At 41.1% G+C, this 16,821-nt stretch overlaps 1 protein-coding gene across 1 annotated transcript; it reads left to right on the top strand.

The window, feature by feature from the left end:
* The first annotated feature begins 1,394 nt into the window (after positions 1–1,394).
* LOC310865406 (regulation of nuclear pre-mRNA domain-containing protein 1A-like) lies at positions 1,395–15,995 on the top strand. The gene is made up of 7 exons (XM_083774505.1): positions 1,395–1,810; positions 7,100–7,229; positions 9,039–9,145; positions 10,029–10,123; positions 10,847–10,973; positions 11,427–11,602; positions 14,173–15,995. Exons 1-7 carry the CDS (start codon positions 1,660–1,662, stop codon positions 14,254–14,256), a joined length of 870 nt encoding a protein of 289 aa, XP_083630631.1. The 5' UTR covers positions 1,395–1,659; the 3' UTR covers positions 14,257–15,995.
* Positions 15,996–16,821: the final 826 nt, after the last annotated feature.

Here is a 16,821-nt window from a genome sequence, read left to right as displayed (position 1 = left end):
AAACACATTAGAAGGCTAATATCTGTTACCACTTACCAGAACCAAGGATGGGTGATTTCATTTAATCTAACGTGGTTAAATGGAGTTTGAAGTTACAATGGGTTTACATAGGAATTAGGAATAAATTAATGAATATCAAATATCTGAGTACTGAATCAACAACTTAAAATCACTCCTGTCAGTGGTGCAACTCCATACCCACAGGAACACACCCAGGGTGCCTGCCCGGTTTCGGTCCCCGGAACATCCAGACCCCCAGCAGGAACGCGGGGGGGGGGGGGGAGAGAGGGAAGTTGCACCACTCAGTTCACACAGGTGTGTGTTTTTTTTTTTTTTTTTTTTACATCAACAGAAAATGTATGCTAAAAATGTTTAACGTTGTTAATCTTTATACGTGTATCGCTTGCTCCATGTTGTTCTCTCTGGTGGTGTCTGACCTGAAGGCCTGTCTTGATTCAATCAAACCTTCAAGCTATTATGTAAAGTAAAAGCCCATGTCAGTAATGTCACACCTGACCTATTGTTTGGAAAGGAAATGTGGAGTGGGGCTAGGGGGGGGGTGTTATACGGGGACCCTTTAATTTTTACAGTCTATGAGGGATCTGTTTTTGAGTGGTGCAACCACTCCCTTACAGAGCTACGTGTGTGGGTGGGTGGCTGGGTGCGTCTGAGCACGAAAACAGCATGGTTGTTAATCACCACCTGTGCGCAACCTAACACACACACACACACACACACACACACACACACACACACACACACACACACACACACACACACACACACACACACACACACATATATTATCTGTATATATGGTGATTTCGGGTGTGCCAGTACAGTAGTGACTGTACAGTACAGTACAGTATAGGGTACAGTAGAGGGACCCCCACACGGTAACTGTCATTTCTCAACCGTTTCGGACGTGGGGCGGCTCGCCGGAATCGGGCCGGCACCCTGGGTGTGCTCCTGTGGGTCTGGAACACCCCCCCCCCCCCCCCCCCACACACACACACACACACACACACACACACAAACGGGGTTGCACCACTCACTGCATTTTTTTTTTTTTTACAGGGACTGGTTTCGAATTGCAACTTGTGCTCTGTGAGAGCGGTTTTGAGGGAGTCTAGGGATTCAGATTTCTATACCAATAGCTGTTGGTAGAGCGTTCCACATTTTAGTGGCATACAGCAAAATGAATTTAAACCCTTAAATTGTGACAAAGATTGCTCTCTCGTCAATAGTAGAGCAGCTGATTAATCTCGTCCTATAACATTTACTATCACCCCTGACAACCAAATAGCCAATCACAGAGCGACCGTCCCTCCGGGCTATGGGACAGACATCTTCTTTTTTACCTTTTGCACCATCATCAGGCTGAAGCAGGCAGAGGACGAGGAAGGCAGGGCAGCAGGCTAGTTGCTGGCTAGCACACAAACGGCTAGCAACGCAGCAACAACAAAACACAGCCAGCCAAAGCCTTTAAGGCAATTACCTCAGTTAACTTGTGTGTGTGTGTGTGTATATACACTACAGTGCAGTCACTGGCTAGCTGGCGTGGCAAATATATAGGTATATATATATACAGAACACAGAAGAGAGGGAGAGAGAGACCTTCGCAAAGACTCTCCCGAAGTTATCTCGCCCTCGGCCGAGATGTCAGCGTTCTCCGAGGCTGCCCTAGAGAAGAAACTGCAGGAGCTGAGCAACTCGCAGCAAAGCGTGCAGACCTTGTCCCTGTGGCTCATCCACCACAGAAAACACTCCAAGACCATCGTCACCGTGTGGTTCAGCGAGCTGAAGAAAGGTGAGGCTAGTGGTGGTCAGTCCACATTATGACATATACATCCACAACACAGGGAAACATTGTGAACCATGGCTAGGAACAACATCAACAACAGTGTGGAGCTAAATAGCACCGAGCTGAGCTAACGAGGACTAACAAACAGTGGTGGGGGAGTAATCGAGTATTTTTTTTTTTTACTTTATACTGGAGTATTTCCATACTTCTACTTCACTACATCTCGGAGGCAGATATCATATTGTGTACTTTATACGCCACTGCAATTATTGGAAAACTTTATTACTTTGTAGATTTAGAAAACATTCGTAGGTTTCGGCCATTTGCAAGTCCTCGTGAGCTTGTAGATGTGTAATTTTCAAAAACCTGTGAAATGGGACACAAATAAAGAATACTTTTTTCCACCATGCACTGCTAGTCAGTGTCAATGTGGTAAAACTTTGTCAATTGTCAGCTAACATGAAACTGCCACGGCTACAGGGGCTAACGTTAGGCAGGCAGTACAGTGCTGCTGTGAAGTTTGCAATCCAGTCATAATTAACATTATTAATATTGACCATGTTTCGTTGTTCTCTTTCCAGTGTGTTGGCACTTATTGTTATATTTTAGTCACTGACGCTGAATGAAAAGCAACACGGAACAATGTCACTCCACTGCATCATGCTATTCCATGCTAACGTTGGCTAATGCAATGCATGCATCAGTCTGTTAGTGTAGCTGCAGCTATAGTGCCAACTTAACAGTTAGCTAATAAACAGAACACAGGTTCTGTTGTAAGCTATTACACCTGGACTTGGTATTCTATGTGGTAAGTCTGGTAACTTGGTAAGCCACAATGCTCAACGGTGTGTTAAAGGACAACTTTAGTTTTTTTCAACTAAGGTTCATGTTTTAGGTTGTTATTAGAGAAACTAAAAGGTTGAGTGTTAATTTTCTTTCATTTGCTGCTTTCTTTTGTTTTGGGGATTTTAGCAGTTTTTGACAGGGGGCGGGGGCTTTCAAGCATGGGGCTAAATATGTATTTCTTTTTACAAAATATTATGGCGATTTATTTTTTTAATTTACTATAGTCCTAATAAATCCCAAGAAATTACATCTGACCATAAAAGATCACGGGATCTATTGAATGTGACAAACTGACATATTTAGTAGATCCTGTGATCTTATGTGGCCAGATGTAATTTCCTGGGGTTGTAAAAAGAAAAAATACATATTTAGCCCCATGCTCGAATGCCCTGCCCCCCTGTCAAAAAGAGCTAAAATCCCTAAAACGAAAGAGAGCAGCAAATGAAAAAAAATGAACACTCATCTTTTACTTTCTCTAATAACAACCTAAAACATGAACCTTGGTTGAAAAAAACTAAAGTTGTCCTTTAACTCAACTGTGCCAATGTGAAATCATTGACTAGCCTAAAATGTAGAGACTTGTAGATGTATTTAGCGATTCTGACAATGTCAGAATCGATAAATACATCTATGAGAGTCCAAATTTTAGGCTAAAGCATTGACTATTGTCAATATTACATATTGGCATCCCGATTGATTTATTAGCATTTCAGAATATATCAGGGGTCTTCAACGTTTGCTGGGCCAAGGACAAGGACCCCCAACATTGGGCAGCCCGCCCTACAGTATCTCTGAAGACCTCCTAGGGGTCCCCCAGGCCTAGATGGGTTTAATGTAACCCAAGATAGCAGGAAACTTCACAGGTGACCTTAGGTCTTGTTCCCCTTAACCCTTGGGTTTAATAACTGGGATGGGAGTGTTTATTACCGGTATGTATTTATCATACATTATAAGCATGTAAAAATGACCCTCGTGCCTGGAAAATGTTAGTACTGGTTTAGTCGTTTCTACAGCTAGAGACTGAAGGTGGTGTGAGACACGGGATTCAACAATACACATGAGTTTAAAGCTGCTATCAAAGCAAATCTGGGCTTATAACACCTCCAACAGTGCCACAGGTTTATCACCTCCATGCCACGCCCCACTGATTAAATAATTAGGTTAAAAGTAGCCCAGCAGACCACAGAGTGCATAAATTAACATATACTCCAGATTGTCGACATTTGTGTATTATAAATGTTTTTTTTTGTGGTTTAATAAAACATTATAATATTTTGAGATAGGATTTCTAGATTTTCATGAGCTGTATGCCAGATTCATCAAGATAAAAACAAAAAAAAACGTTTTAAATATTTCACTTGAATTGTAGGCCTGTTATGGTCGAAAATGAACTTTCACACAATATTCTATTTTTTTTAGATGCACCTGTCCTGTACTGTATGTGTAATTGTGTATAGCCTCTGATGTATGCTATAGTGATTTGTCTTGACTTAAAGGATCACAATATAATTTTCAGTTTGATTCATAGTAATATAAGCTGGTGGTCATCTTCTCCTTTTGTGTTGATTAGACATGTCTCTATCGCTAACATAACTCACTCCACTAGTCGACATAAATCAAACCTTTATTTATCCATGGAGGGAAATCCAAGTGTCGTTAATTTGCAGCAACAGTAGTGAGAGTATGATGTAATTGTCAAGAACCTTACCAATCCAAGAAAATTATATATATATACGTCCCAGGTGCATCCATGCGATGTATTTGTTTGTTATAGTTATACTATTTATAGTGACTCATAGGAATATATGTGACAACCAGGTATAGTTTGGTGACCACCGGAGAGACGGGTGACAGCCCGAATGTAGACGGCACCCGGGTGAACAGTATGGGTTAGCGCCCCAGCCTGTGTCCTCCGCGAGGAGGAAGCCCAACAAACCCTCGGTGAGGCCTTTAGGAGCCTGGGCCATTATAATCCACCACTCCGGATGGAGTCTGGTGCAACGCACAGGTCCTGGGCCTGGTGAGAGCAGGAGTGGACCTGGTGAGACGTAGGAGGGGCCCGGCCAGGAGTCAACCCACAGAGCCTAGTCCTTCCACGTGCCAGAATTTGGTTCTCCCAGTTCCGGCAGAGTAGTTCCGGAGCAACCGATTGTGTGGCCTTGCTCATTCCCTGATGGACTGATCGAGGGTAGCTACTAGCTACTGGGACTTAAGTCGGGATTTGATCAACCCCGGCTGGGTCGCCTGAGTGAGGGGTATGATGTTGAGAGACCCGAAACCCCGTTGACATCAGGAAACGTCACTGAGGATACGTCCCGGGTGCATTCATGCGATGTATTTTTAGTTTAATATACTCCTCTGAATGTATGAACATAACTGTACAATCTATCAATTAATGTAAAGTGAATATATGAATGATTATACAACTAATATTATACATCTATTGATGATAGTGAATATTATAATACAAAATAAATAAAATATAGTATAATAATACTAAATAAATAAAATATAGTAAACTGTGTTTATATGTATGTGTATGATGTCATGTAGGACAGGTTACACTATAACAAGTGTAAGTATACGCATGGTCTAGTAGTATTTACTGTGTGTGTGTTTATGAATAAGGTGTACTGTCAATATATACTGTATATGATGGATATGTGTAGTCACAGCAAATATGAGAATGAATAATATGTACATTCTGTCGGCAGACCTTGGAACAGTCGGCATCTCAATGAATTTGTACAGTAAATCAACAGTATTAGTGATTAACTGAATAATATATGTACAGTCTCAGCAGTACACAACTCTTAACATGGCATCTGCCTAAATAATCCATGATTGCAACTTGCACAAGAAGAAGAAGCAGGTGATGAACAATATTGCTTTAACCCATTTAGGGCGGGAACCCCTTTTGGTGTTTTAAACATGTTATAATTTAGGATTTAGAAGATTTTCTTTTTAATGTCGAGGTCAGGCCTAAATGGGTTAATAGCACAATATATTAACACTGACCATAGTCACCGACCACACTCCTATTTTATACATGTTCCTTTAACTTCCTTATGATTTGCCATTCAAAGACTTCCTTACAAGACAGTGAGAAGATGGAAGATGCTGCCGTGCAGCCTTTTAAACAAACGTGTCTGTTCATGACTGGATAAGCTCATGAGCTTACTGCTTCAGATTATTTTAGAGTAGTTGAAATTCATTAAATTGAATAGTCTTGGGGCTACATTGACAGATGTGCTGTAACCAACATAAATGTGATACAGCTATTAGCTGCGACAGTGTGTGGATAAGGCATTCTGGCTGCCATATTATAACTTGGCACACTAATGATACCCCAAGTGGCTGCTGTATTTTGAGTCATTTCTGTCAACTGTAACAAGCATGTGGTGTTTATAGCAGCCCCCAGAGGATTCCCTGGTAATGGCATATTTGAGGAAATTCTTGCTTCCTTAATTTCAGTGTTTGCTGTGAACGCTCCTGAAATGGCAGGCATTATGTCTTGAAACGTATAGTTAATTGCTCAACCTGTTGTGAATGGCTACAACATTCTAGTCTAGTAGCACAAATCTGAATGGAAAATCTGCCCCTAAATCTTGAATGGGTAGAGATGAGCAGGTCTTCAAATGGCCTTCTGTAATTAGTGTGTTTGTTACCGTGGTGAAGAGTGTATCTCAGCAACCCTGGGAGGCTTGATAATTGTGACTGATTGCTCACTCCACACTTAAACCCTCTAGTCTTAGTAAAACAGCCCTGATTCACAACTGTACTATTCTGTCTACACCACATTTCTTATGGCCAATTGCGACCTGTTGTAGATCTGCAATATTTGCAGCATGTTTTTGGGCTGCTAGTGTTTCTCCTGTTGATTAAAGAATGATGTGAATACATCAGTTTAATTTATGGATCATTATTGATTATTCACCAGTCTGACTGTAGCATAGCATGAATTGGATATAAACTGGCAACATTTGCATGATAATTGGCTTTTTGGTCTGGTCCAGTGAAAAACGTGCATAGAGACTGATGAGGAAATGCCACCATCTTGTTGTGTCTGTTAAATATCAGGATGACATGTCTTGTCCCCACTGCAAAAGGCAAATTGAAAAATATGTGTTGATGAATTTGGCATTCATGGAAAATTACTGAAAAAACTATTACTGTCACATAACTAGTATTCTACTTCAGTGCACAGCCACATACTGTATCTCTTACTGTTTCATTACCACCACAACTGGGGGGTCTGGGGACCTTGGTTGTCATGGGAATGGGGCCTAATATTATTGCTCCGTGATGCTCTAAATCTGTTTGTTTACACTTGCTGCTTGTATCTACAAATTGTTCCTGGTCGCTACTCCATTAGTCGTCATGTGTGCCAACATCTATATCCCATCAGGGAGCAATTACATTGTGTTTTCTCTCTCTTCTCTTGTGCAGCTCTGGTGTCCCGGAAGCTAACCTTCCTCTACTTGGCCAATGACGTCATTCAGAACAGCAAGAGGAAAGGACCAGAGTTCACCCAGGACTTTGCCCCGGTCATCGTAGACGCCTTCAAACACGTCTCCAGGTCACAACACTGTCCCTGATGCACATTCTACCCATATGGGACGATATTTCAGATTGTTATTTTTCCAGTGCGAAAATAAGACGGAACAAAGATATTATCATATTAGTTTAAGAAAAGTAGATGTTTGATCAAGTCTTTTTTTGCTCTGGTGTTTTCTTTTTTCTGAAGTCTGAATTTCTGTCTATCCACGTGAGACTAACCCATCCATGTACAATATATACCTGTAATGCAGTATAATAGTGATGGTGGACATTGGTGGTGACAGATGACACAGTTGGTGTCACAATTATGTCAGTTAAAGGAGAATTCCATACTAGAAGGCTTTCTTACGTTATTTCTAGTTGTTACGTGTTATTTTGTGCAAAAGCTCCTTATTGGCTATTTCCCCTACCCTAAGCCCTAAATGAATTGCATTGAATTGAATAGGAATTGAATGGGGCTATGGGGTGTTGTGCTAATTCGCTTATTTCCATCGATTTATTTTTTGTACTTTGTATTTCGATGCAAATAAGCGAATTAGCACAACACCCCATAGCCCCATTCAATTCCCATTCAATGCAATTCATTTAGGGCTTAGGGTAGGGAAAATAGCCAATAAGGAGCTTTTGCACAAAAAAACACCTGGATTGGTGGGGACGTAACAACTACAAAGAAAGGTAAGAAAGCCTTCTAGCATGGAATTCTCCTTTAAAGGTGTAGTAAGTGGGTGAAATGTCTGTGTATGCCGATAGCAATCATTACTACAGAATGTTTGTTTTGTAACAGGGATGTCCCCGTATCTCTCCAGCTCTTTAGTAAATGGAACGTACTTATAAAGTGAAATGTGAATTTGGAAGTGATGAAACAATTAAATGAGCAGACAAAATTGGACAAAGCTTATGGAAAAGAATGTTCTGTTTACTAAAGATATAGGAGAGATGGGGAGACCCCTATTACTGAACAAACACTATCTTGATACATTTTCAAGCTATATACTGATGGTAATCATTGCTATAGAGTCTAGGAATGATTACTATCAATATAATAGAGCTTTCATATAAAAAAAAAAGCCTTTTGTTTTAACCAAAGAATATCACTTGCAGCAGTGCCGTTAAGTTATTACTAAGCCACCAAATATCTTTTCCAATAGTGTTTTGACTGTACTATCATCATCCTGGTCAGCTGTGCGTTTGATTGATTTAAATATTAATTAACAGTTTGCAGAATTACAGTACATTTCAGGCACAAACTCAATACAAAGACTGTTAACTGTGTGGACGACCCAATTAAGCATTACACTTGTTTACAAGAGGGTCCACCATGTTCAATTCATCAAAGCATTTAGTACTGTTTACTGTGTTGTAGTGTTTTGGCTGCATGGGTTAAAGTTCTCAGTCGCCACGACTGATGTCAGGCATTAGGATTCCATAGAAGATGTGCTCTTCAGTCTTCTATGGAAGCAAAATGAAAATAGCAGATGTACAAGCTCACAACACTGCGCGTTGTCTTGTGAGGCTATTTTTGGCTTATTTGTTTTATGAACAAAGAGTATTTGAAGTGGTCAAACTAGCAATAGAACATACATGTTTAGAAGCATCTTTCATGAACATTAATGTCATAAAAGCAAAGGTTAAAGCCTCAGTGTGATTTGTGTGTGTGGAACAGCAGCAACATGATAATGATAATGCATCACACTTTCAGTTCATGAGGTTTTATTTAGCTTTATTCCACCTGACTGTAGAATCTTTATTTCATGTGACTGTAGAATCTTTATTCCATGTGACTGTAGAATCAGCATCCTGACAGCTGTGTGTTTACTGTGTTGTGTAGAGATGGCGAGGATGGCTGTAAGAAGTCGTTGGGTCGGGTTCTGTCAATCTGGCAGGAGAGAGCCGTGTACGAGAACAACCTGCTGGACCAACTGTCACAAGTCCTAGGTACGCCTCAAAAGAACAATGCACGTTTTGAATCACAGCTTCTTCCGCCATGTTGTTTCTATTTTTTGGTCCATGTTTTGGTCAGTTCTATATTGGTTATTAGCCGGGGAGCCACAGGCCCAAAACTTGAGAGGACCTGTGATGTCATGCCGTACTTTTTCTTTGGTCATTAGGGCCCACAGAATAAGAGGCCTGCTCTGCCGGAAACATTACGACAAAAAGTTTTATATATCACACCATAGACCACCTATAAGGCACCATTTTCTAAATTTCATCATGCTTTAAGTAGCATGTTACATGTCAAACTAGGTTTTTCATGATTCTGAATCCATTCCAAGCATTGGTTTTGCACGAAAAACACTCCTTGGGCTAAAAGGCGTCATCACAAATGTGATGAGGTCAGCCCATTTGGGCACATTTGTGCAAGTGGCGAGTGTTTTTCGTGTAAAACTAATGCTTGGAATGGATTCGGAATCATGAAAACCCCCTAGTTTGACAATAATCATATTTGCTGTTGTGAAGAAGCTTTGCCTTTTAAGTAATATTTGGCCAATGTTTGACCACAGTATAGTTGATAATTAGTTAATGGTCTTATTAGTTTATTTTTCTTTGTAGAGGTATTAAAAAGGTCTTACAAGTCCTTAAATTGTCACTTTAGAAATGTGCAGATACCTGTGTATACAAGGTATCTGCACATATCTAAAGTGACAAATGTGCAGATACCTTGTATACACTTATACTGTATGTTGGTTTGTTTACTGTTGAGTGAGAACACAATGCACATTAATCTAATCATCTGGGGACCACCGAAAATAATTTGGGGACCCCCAGTTTGTTTGGGAACCAGTGTATTTATCTGTGGTGGTCTTGTCGTACGTTGCAGGCGGAGAGAAGAAGGCGAAGAAGCGGTCCTATGAAGAGATCCATGTTGACGACGAGGACTTTGCGACCCAGAGCTCCCCAGCGGAGCCGCCACAGGTGATGACCAGAACCAGCCAACCCACACATGGTGCCACTGATAGAAGGCTGTTGGCAACTCTTGTTGCCAGACTGTTGCCTCTCGCAATTTTCAAATGCTTCTGTTCTCTGTGTTTCAAGTGCTTCTATCATGAGTAAAATATAAAGCCAAAGTGGAGCCTCCTCCCCAGTCCCCATTATCCTAATATAAATAGAAATCATCTAAGCATATATAGCTTGCTGCTTATCAGAAATGGCAATAAAAAATATAAGGTCTAAAGATATTTTCGTGAACGGAAATGGCCGCTTCCTTACTCTTGATTGGTGTAGTTCCAGACTATATAGCATTCAGATATTGTGGAATAGTTGTCTGGCTACACGAGACTATTTGTTTTTTTTCCTTTTCCGATTACGTTCCGGGTCTGGGCCGGCCCAGTGGTCCAGGAACCAAGGCTGGCCTGACAGTGTGTCGCAGGTTCGAGTCCTGATCCCGACAACCTTTGCTGCGTGTCTTCCCTCCCCAGCTCTCTCCCCCTTTCCTGTTACTTATCAACTGCGGTTAAGCTATCAATAAAGGCAAAAAGCCCCAAAAAATATCTTTAAAAAGAAACGATTAGTTCCACCAACTGTGGAACTAACCAACTGTGTAACTAACCCACACATCTACTCTCTCTCTCTCTCTGTCTCTCTCTCTCCTCCACCTCATTTTCTCCGCCTCCTCCCTCCCTCCCCGTCCTCTCCCAGACAGGAGAGTTGATCCGGGCGCTGCAGGAGCTGGAGAACGCGGCCTCTGGAGACTCGGCGCTGCGTCAGCGCATCTCCTCACTGCCTGCCGAGGTGCAGGACGCCTCACTGCTGCACCGCATCACCGGTATGACACTACGACACCGGTGCTCTCGTGACGAGTACAGTTTTTTTAAAAGGGGATCATTTTGACACCACTGTTGGCTGGGCCATGGAGAGAGTCGTTAAAATCTCATGTGTCAATACTCTTTCAATTTGAAGTAGACCACTGGTTTTCTACAACAAATGGTGTGTGTGTCTGTGTGTGTGTGTGTGTGTGTGTGTGTGTGTGTGTGTATCGCTTGTAGTGTTGTGAGTTTGTAGTTTGGCTATATTTGTTCATTAGTCATCTTAAATAACTAGCAATATAATAAGTTTGGAAGCATCTTGAAACTTGAATGGTCTCTCTCAGAAATTGTCATGATTTCTTCAGCTTGTATGCCTAAAACAACATTACATTTTCAGTCTTGAGATCTTATTTTTGCTTTATTGTGTGTGTGTGTGCGTGTGCGTGTGTGTGTGCGTGCGTGCTGTGTGTCAGATAAAGAGTCGGGGGAGCGTCTGTCCCGGTTGGTGGAGGAGGCCTGCATGATGCTGGCCGACTACAGCGGCCGCCTGGCGGCCGAGATCGACGACCGGCGGCAGCTCACGCGCACGCTGACGCTCTTCCTGCACAGCCAGAAGGACGGCCTGGCCCAGAACGAGCAGAAACTAGAAGTGCGTAAATACCACACCTCTCCTTTTTTATCTATATATCTCACCCTCTTGCTTTTTAACCTCATTAACACAGTGGCCGTTAATGTGTTTTTTATCTATGTACGTTTGTCAGCTTTACTTCTCTAGCACCATTCGGTAACATATGCCAGATTTATACTGGTGTTGCACACCGACAATTGATCTACAAGTGCACAACGCGTCGCACTGCGTTACGCTGTGATCTTGTATATCGGCTGTTTTCAGCGCACTGTACGATGTGCAACGGAGTGTAACTCTGGCTTTATTCTGTCCTTGCGCTTGTGACTCTCTCCGCTTTTGTTGGAATGAGCTTTCTTTATCATGTAGTTGAAGATACTTTACATTTCAACAGGATGGTTATGTTAGCAGTGAGCCAGACTGTAGATTAAAAGAATAAACCGTATGGGCACAAACCTTGTATCTCCATGTTTTTTTTTTTTTTAATTCATAGACTAATGATAAACTATTTAATACATGGTCATGTGATAATGTTGCATTAAGTAGCAATAGGTGTGACGCCTATAATGACATATTAAACCAATAAAGTATTAACAAGAACTTATGAATAAATGATAACTACATTGGATCCATTGAAACACACATTCTCTTTTTTATTTCGGACATACAAGGTTTCTGCCTGCATGATGGGGACAATAATGGTTATTATTAAAGGTTTCCCCCACTTTGTTCTGACAAGTTCCATTAAAGGTCATTCTGTCTAATTCTATATATTTATTAGTCGGTAGAATGCAGTACATTCAGGATGGTAAGTGCATTCCCCTCAGCCTTTAATTTAAACTACTTAAGTTAATTTAGCGTTGTTTGTGTTTACCTGTCTTTGAGTGTGTAACTGTCCAGCCTTTATCCACAGGGCCGTGAGCAGGATTAAAGGAATTGCCTCTTTTGTATCATCAACTTCATCAAGTTTCTTGTAATAAAAGAAAATGGGAAATAAAAAAAATAAAAAAAAAGATTTTCTGAGTGCTGTTATTTTGCTTCGGCAGCGTGTCAGCTGCTTCTGACGCTTGCATTTTGTACATTTCAGTTTGCCTTCCAAACATGCTGCATACACTTAAACCATGCCTCTGGTGCAGTCCCAGCACTACGTGTGAATCTTAAACTGAGCTCAGGTTTAGTCGACGGTTTTGCCAAAGGGAGGAAAACGGTGATTGGTTGCATCATGTGCATGCCTCATCATGGCACGACTTCTAAGTGTGTCATTTCTTACCTAGAGGGCTACTTATTGCTAGTTCCAACCTATAACTTCTACATTATGGGACTTTAGTTAAAGTTGATGGTGTGACTTCTAATGACTAGTTCTATAGCTTTCACACAGTACATCCTCCATTCATGCTTTTATCTATGAAAGGTCCCTTGGACTGGGTGGAAGTTTATATTGTTACGATGTACCAGCTGGTACATTCCAGCTATTTGTCATTCATACACGTTGATGGTGATGTATAGGGCAAGGAAAACACTTGAGATTGGCAATAGACTGCTGTGTCTCAAAGTCACTGCCAGGCAGAAAATAATGCACATTGTGTGCCAGGGAACTTTTGAGCTTTCGCTCTGATTGTTGGAGGGGGGGGGGGGGGGGGGGATAAATCCAAGTCACATGCATACACTCTTGCCACATTATTTATACTTGGTCTGCTTCCTTTTTCTCTACACCACACTAAATCTCTGCTTAAACTGGCGATCTACAAGCATTGCAATGCATTGTGAGCTTGTCGATCTGCTATTTTTGCGGAACGTTTGCCTCCGAATAGAGACTGGGGTTTTGGCATAGACAGACACCAAGAGATCCCTGCCTACTGTTACATCTGATTAAAACTGGGTGGAAACAATTCAGACGGAAAAATAAATAAATACAAATAAAAATCACAATCGATGCAAATATTTTGGAGCGTTCCTTCATGTGGGATGGTATCGGGGTTGGTTTTAAAAGCAGGCTTGTTAGCGCTGGTTAAGTTCAGAGTTCAAGCTCAACCAAGTCAATGATTTTAGATTGTGACAGATCTCTGATTGTCTGGCTATGTGATATTAGGGAGTAAGTGGTTTAACATTCCAAGGCTTCTTTCATTTACTCCTCACCCTTCTCTCGAAATATTCAAATCTGTGTGTGAACTGGTTGACATCCCACATTTTCCCATTTCCCATTTAACTGGAAGAAAGCTTATTCTAAAATGTAATGAAACTAAAGTCTTGGATCTTGGGAGTGAAAAAGATATAGCTGGTTATGTTTAATGGAGAGTGTTGAGTATAATTTCCATTGAGGGCTTAATGTTCGACAAACCTTTGGTTGAAGAGTAACATGACAGCCTAATCAACTGTTTTGTTCTTTTCTTTTTTTTTTTTAAGGAAAGGCACATTAAAACAGAAACCTATCAGACTTATAGAAAGAAATACAATAAAAGGTTTGGCTCAATAAACCACCTATAGGCTCTCTATAAGCGATGTCATATTCACCCTGCATGGGGAAAATGGAACACACAATCATATCAATCACTTTATATTTGGGTGTTGACGATTGTTTTCTGTTGCTGTTCCAGGAATACAAACGCAAGCTGACGAGGGTCACCCAGGTCAGGAAGGAGTTGCGCTCTCGTCTCAACAATCTCCCCGGACGCCTGTAGTACTGTACGACCCTTCAAACTGATGACTCGTCTATCTCCTCTCCTCCCCCTGTTCTGACCAGCCTTAACCTGGCCCTCCTACACTGGACACATCTCTATCATTTTTCTAACTTGCTGTCAGTCAATGTCTGTCTCTCTCTCTCTGTCCCGCTCCACAAAGCATCCAGGTATTTTCCTTCTGTCATTTGACTGATTACCCTTTTTTATGTTTTGACCTGAGTGAGCCGTGCCGTGATATGTATTATTACACAGCTTCTGCGTTTGCTTCCTTAAGGCCACGTCTCGGTTCAGATTAAGGCTCTCAGACCCTAATTTGGGCCCTTTCTCAGTCAGGAGGTGGTGGAGTACTAACCCTGAGTTCTGGGATGACCCAGAATCCAGAACCGTATATTTGGTTTTTTTGGCGGGTAAAAACACATCTACAAGATTGTAGATCAGCTATCTTTTTTTAATACTTAAATTTTGTATTTCTTTGCCGAAACCCGCCCCTTCAAGGGTGGTCCTGATTATAATGATGAAAACGTAAACCGACACGTAAACAAACAAACACAAAGTCACAGAAGTTGAGGCCTTCTGCAAAGTTTCAGTTTATGGAATGTTCTGGATCAACCCTTCATAGGCGAACATGGAAAAGAGCCTTGCCTGTTCACACCTGTTCACACCCACCAGTCATCTTCTCATCTATGTTACTGAAAGTGTTGTTTATTATTAGGTATGACGTAGGACGAGCCCCCCCCTCTTTATGTATGATGTAAAACCTGTCGGTTGTTCACTTAGTACACAGTGAATGCATTGTAAATTGGTTGGGATAATGTTCAGTACTGCATCGTATAGCCATGCCTCGGCCCCTGCACTCCAAGTTGAAATGGTCAGGTTGATGCTGGTATATTATTTTTGTATTTATGGTGAGTTTAGATATCATGCCACCAGACGTCCCACTCTGGTGCCAATGACTATTATTGTCCCCTCATGGTATTCAATCAGTGGCATCATTGTTTTCCCTACTAGACAAGTGCTGTAAAATGTTCTTTTTAGGTTCTTATTTTTTTTGGTTGTATATCATGCCACCCAGTGCTTTGTTCCATGGCTATAGGACCATTCAGGGTAGTTTGAAACGGTATGACGGTATAGCCTCCAAACATTTTGTTTACTATAGGTTTACATCAGACAAAATCACGACAGTGAAGTGCAGTAGTTTGAAACATTTCTGGAAGAAAAACCCCATCATAATGTGATTATATTTTATATAAATCCATTCAGTGGGATGGATGACGTACATTATTGAATGTACACACATTACATACATAGGCTATTCAAAGTTGCATGTAAATTATGTTTTACCTGTTTGTCTTATATGATTCAGAGAACTTACCTTCTATACTCTTTCTTTTTCCGAATGAATGAAAACTCTGGTCAAAACAAACCCCTGCTGTACTGAAATAACTGCGTGGACTGGCCGGCGTCGTTGTGTTCTTGTTTACTGTATAATTATAAGGAATAATGCTTCGTTATTTTAAACTAGTCTACTGTAAGATGCTCAGTTGCTTCACACTGCTTGACAAGTGCCCCCACTGATTTCAAAAACGAACTTTATAACAATTTGATTTTTGTACATAAAAGGAAAGTTATTCTAAAGAATTAATAAATAAATGGAGACATAAGCTTGTCTGTTTTGGGTTTGCATACATTATCTGATACTGTCAGCTACTATGCTTGGAATCCAGATGCTGCCCACCAGGGGGTGCAAAGAAAGTAATGTGGTTGTGCATGTATACATTGAGGGACGCTAGCTGTCCGGAGGAAACTTCATAACTCTAAAATGTTCATTTGTCAGGAAATGAAAAATATACGTTTTTAAGGAAATTAATGGCATTTAATGTTTTGTGTTGGCACCGTTTGTTTTACATCACCTAATCAACATGAGTAAGGGCCGATTCATACTCCGAATAAAAGTCGGTTCGGCTCTGTAGAGCCTACAATGTGACGTCATTTGAGTTTCGTGTTGGGCGGGTACCGTCCTAAAGTCGGCTCTTCGGGGCTACTGAAAATTTCTGACGAGCCGAAATCATTTCGGCACTACAGCGCCGAAACAGCAGTAAAATAGGAGTATGAATCGGCCCTTAGACTTTAATATATTAGCGCCCCTCACTTCACACGGGTGTGATTTTTATGTAGGTATTAGCAGTGTATTGCTACTAAACCGATTCTGTTTTCCTATCATGTTTCTTTATGAGCTTGTGCTGACGTCTCATGACATCTGAGTCATCAGTTCTGTTAAGTGCACACTTGTCCCCAACACATGTCCCCAACATGGCAGGTGTAGGACATAGTCATATGGAATACTTCCATGCTAGACTTACTCTCAGGTCTCTCACAGTCTATAGCATCGGAAACCCAGACATACTCGCAGTCAGACATTGATGCAAAATATGGTGAGAAAGCTATTTATCAAATCTTGCTTGAACTTACTTCATGAATTGAAATGGCCAGACCTTATAACCCTAGAACCAGGTTTTGAACATTTTGGTTATAAACTAAAAAAACAAAAGGAAAGATCTTATTAAG

This window comes from Protomyctophum parallelum (assembly GCF_964188405.1).
Source record: "Protomyctophum parallelum genome assembly, chromosome: 1".
Taxonomy (NCBI): domain Eukaryota; kingdom Metazoa; phylum Chordata; class Actinopteri; order Myctophiformes; family Myctophidae; genus Protomyctophum; species Protomyctophum parallelum.
The sequence above is the reverse complement of the archived record's forward strand: the minus strand, read 5'-3'. Positions and strand labels throughout refer to the sequence as shown.

Bases quoted from the DNA above. Each gene is read 5' to 3' on its own strand.
- LOC310865406 (XM_083774505.1), top strand. From the start codon at position 1,660: ATGTCAGCGTTCTCCGAGGCTGCCCTAGAGAAGAAACTGCAGGAGCTG. The intron at 10,124-10,846 runs GTGATGACCAGA...GTCCTCTCCCAG, and splicing joins CCCCAGCGGAGCCGCCACAG to ACAGGAGAGTTGATCCGGGC. The intron at 11,603-14,172 runs GTGCGTAAATAC...TTGCTGTTCCAG, and splicing joins AGAACGAGCAGAAACTAGAA to GAATACAAACGCAAGCTGAC.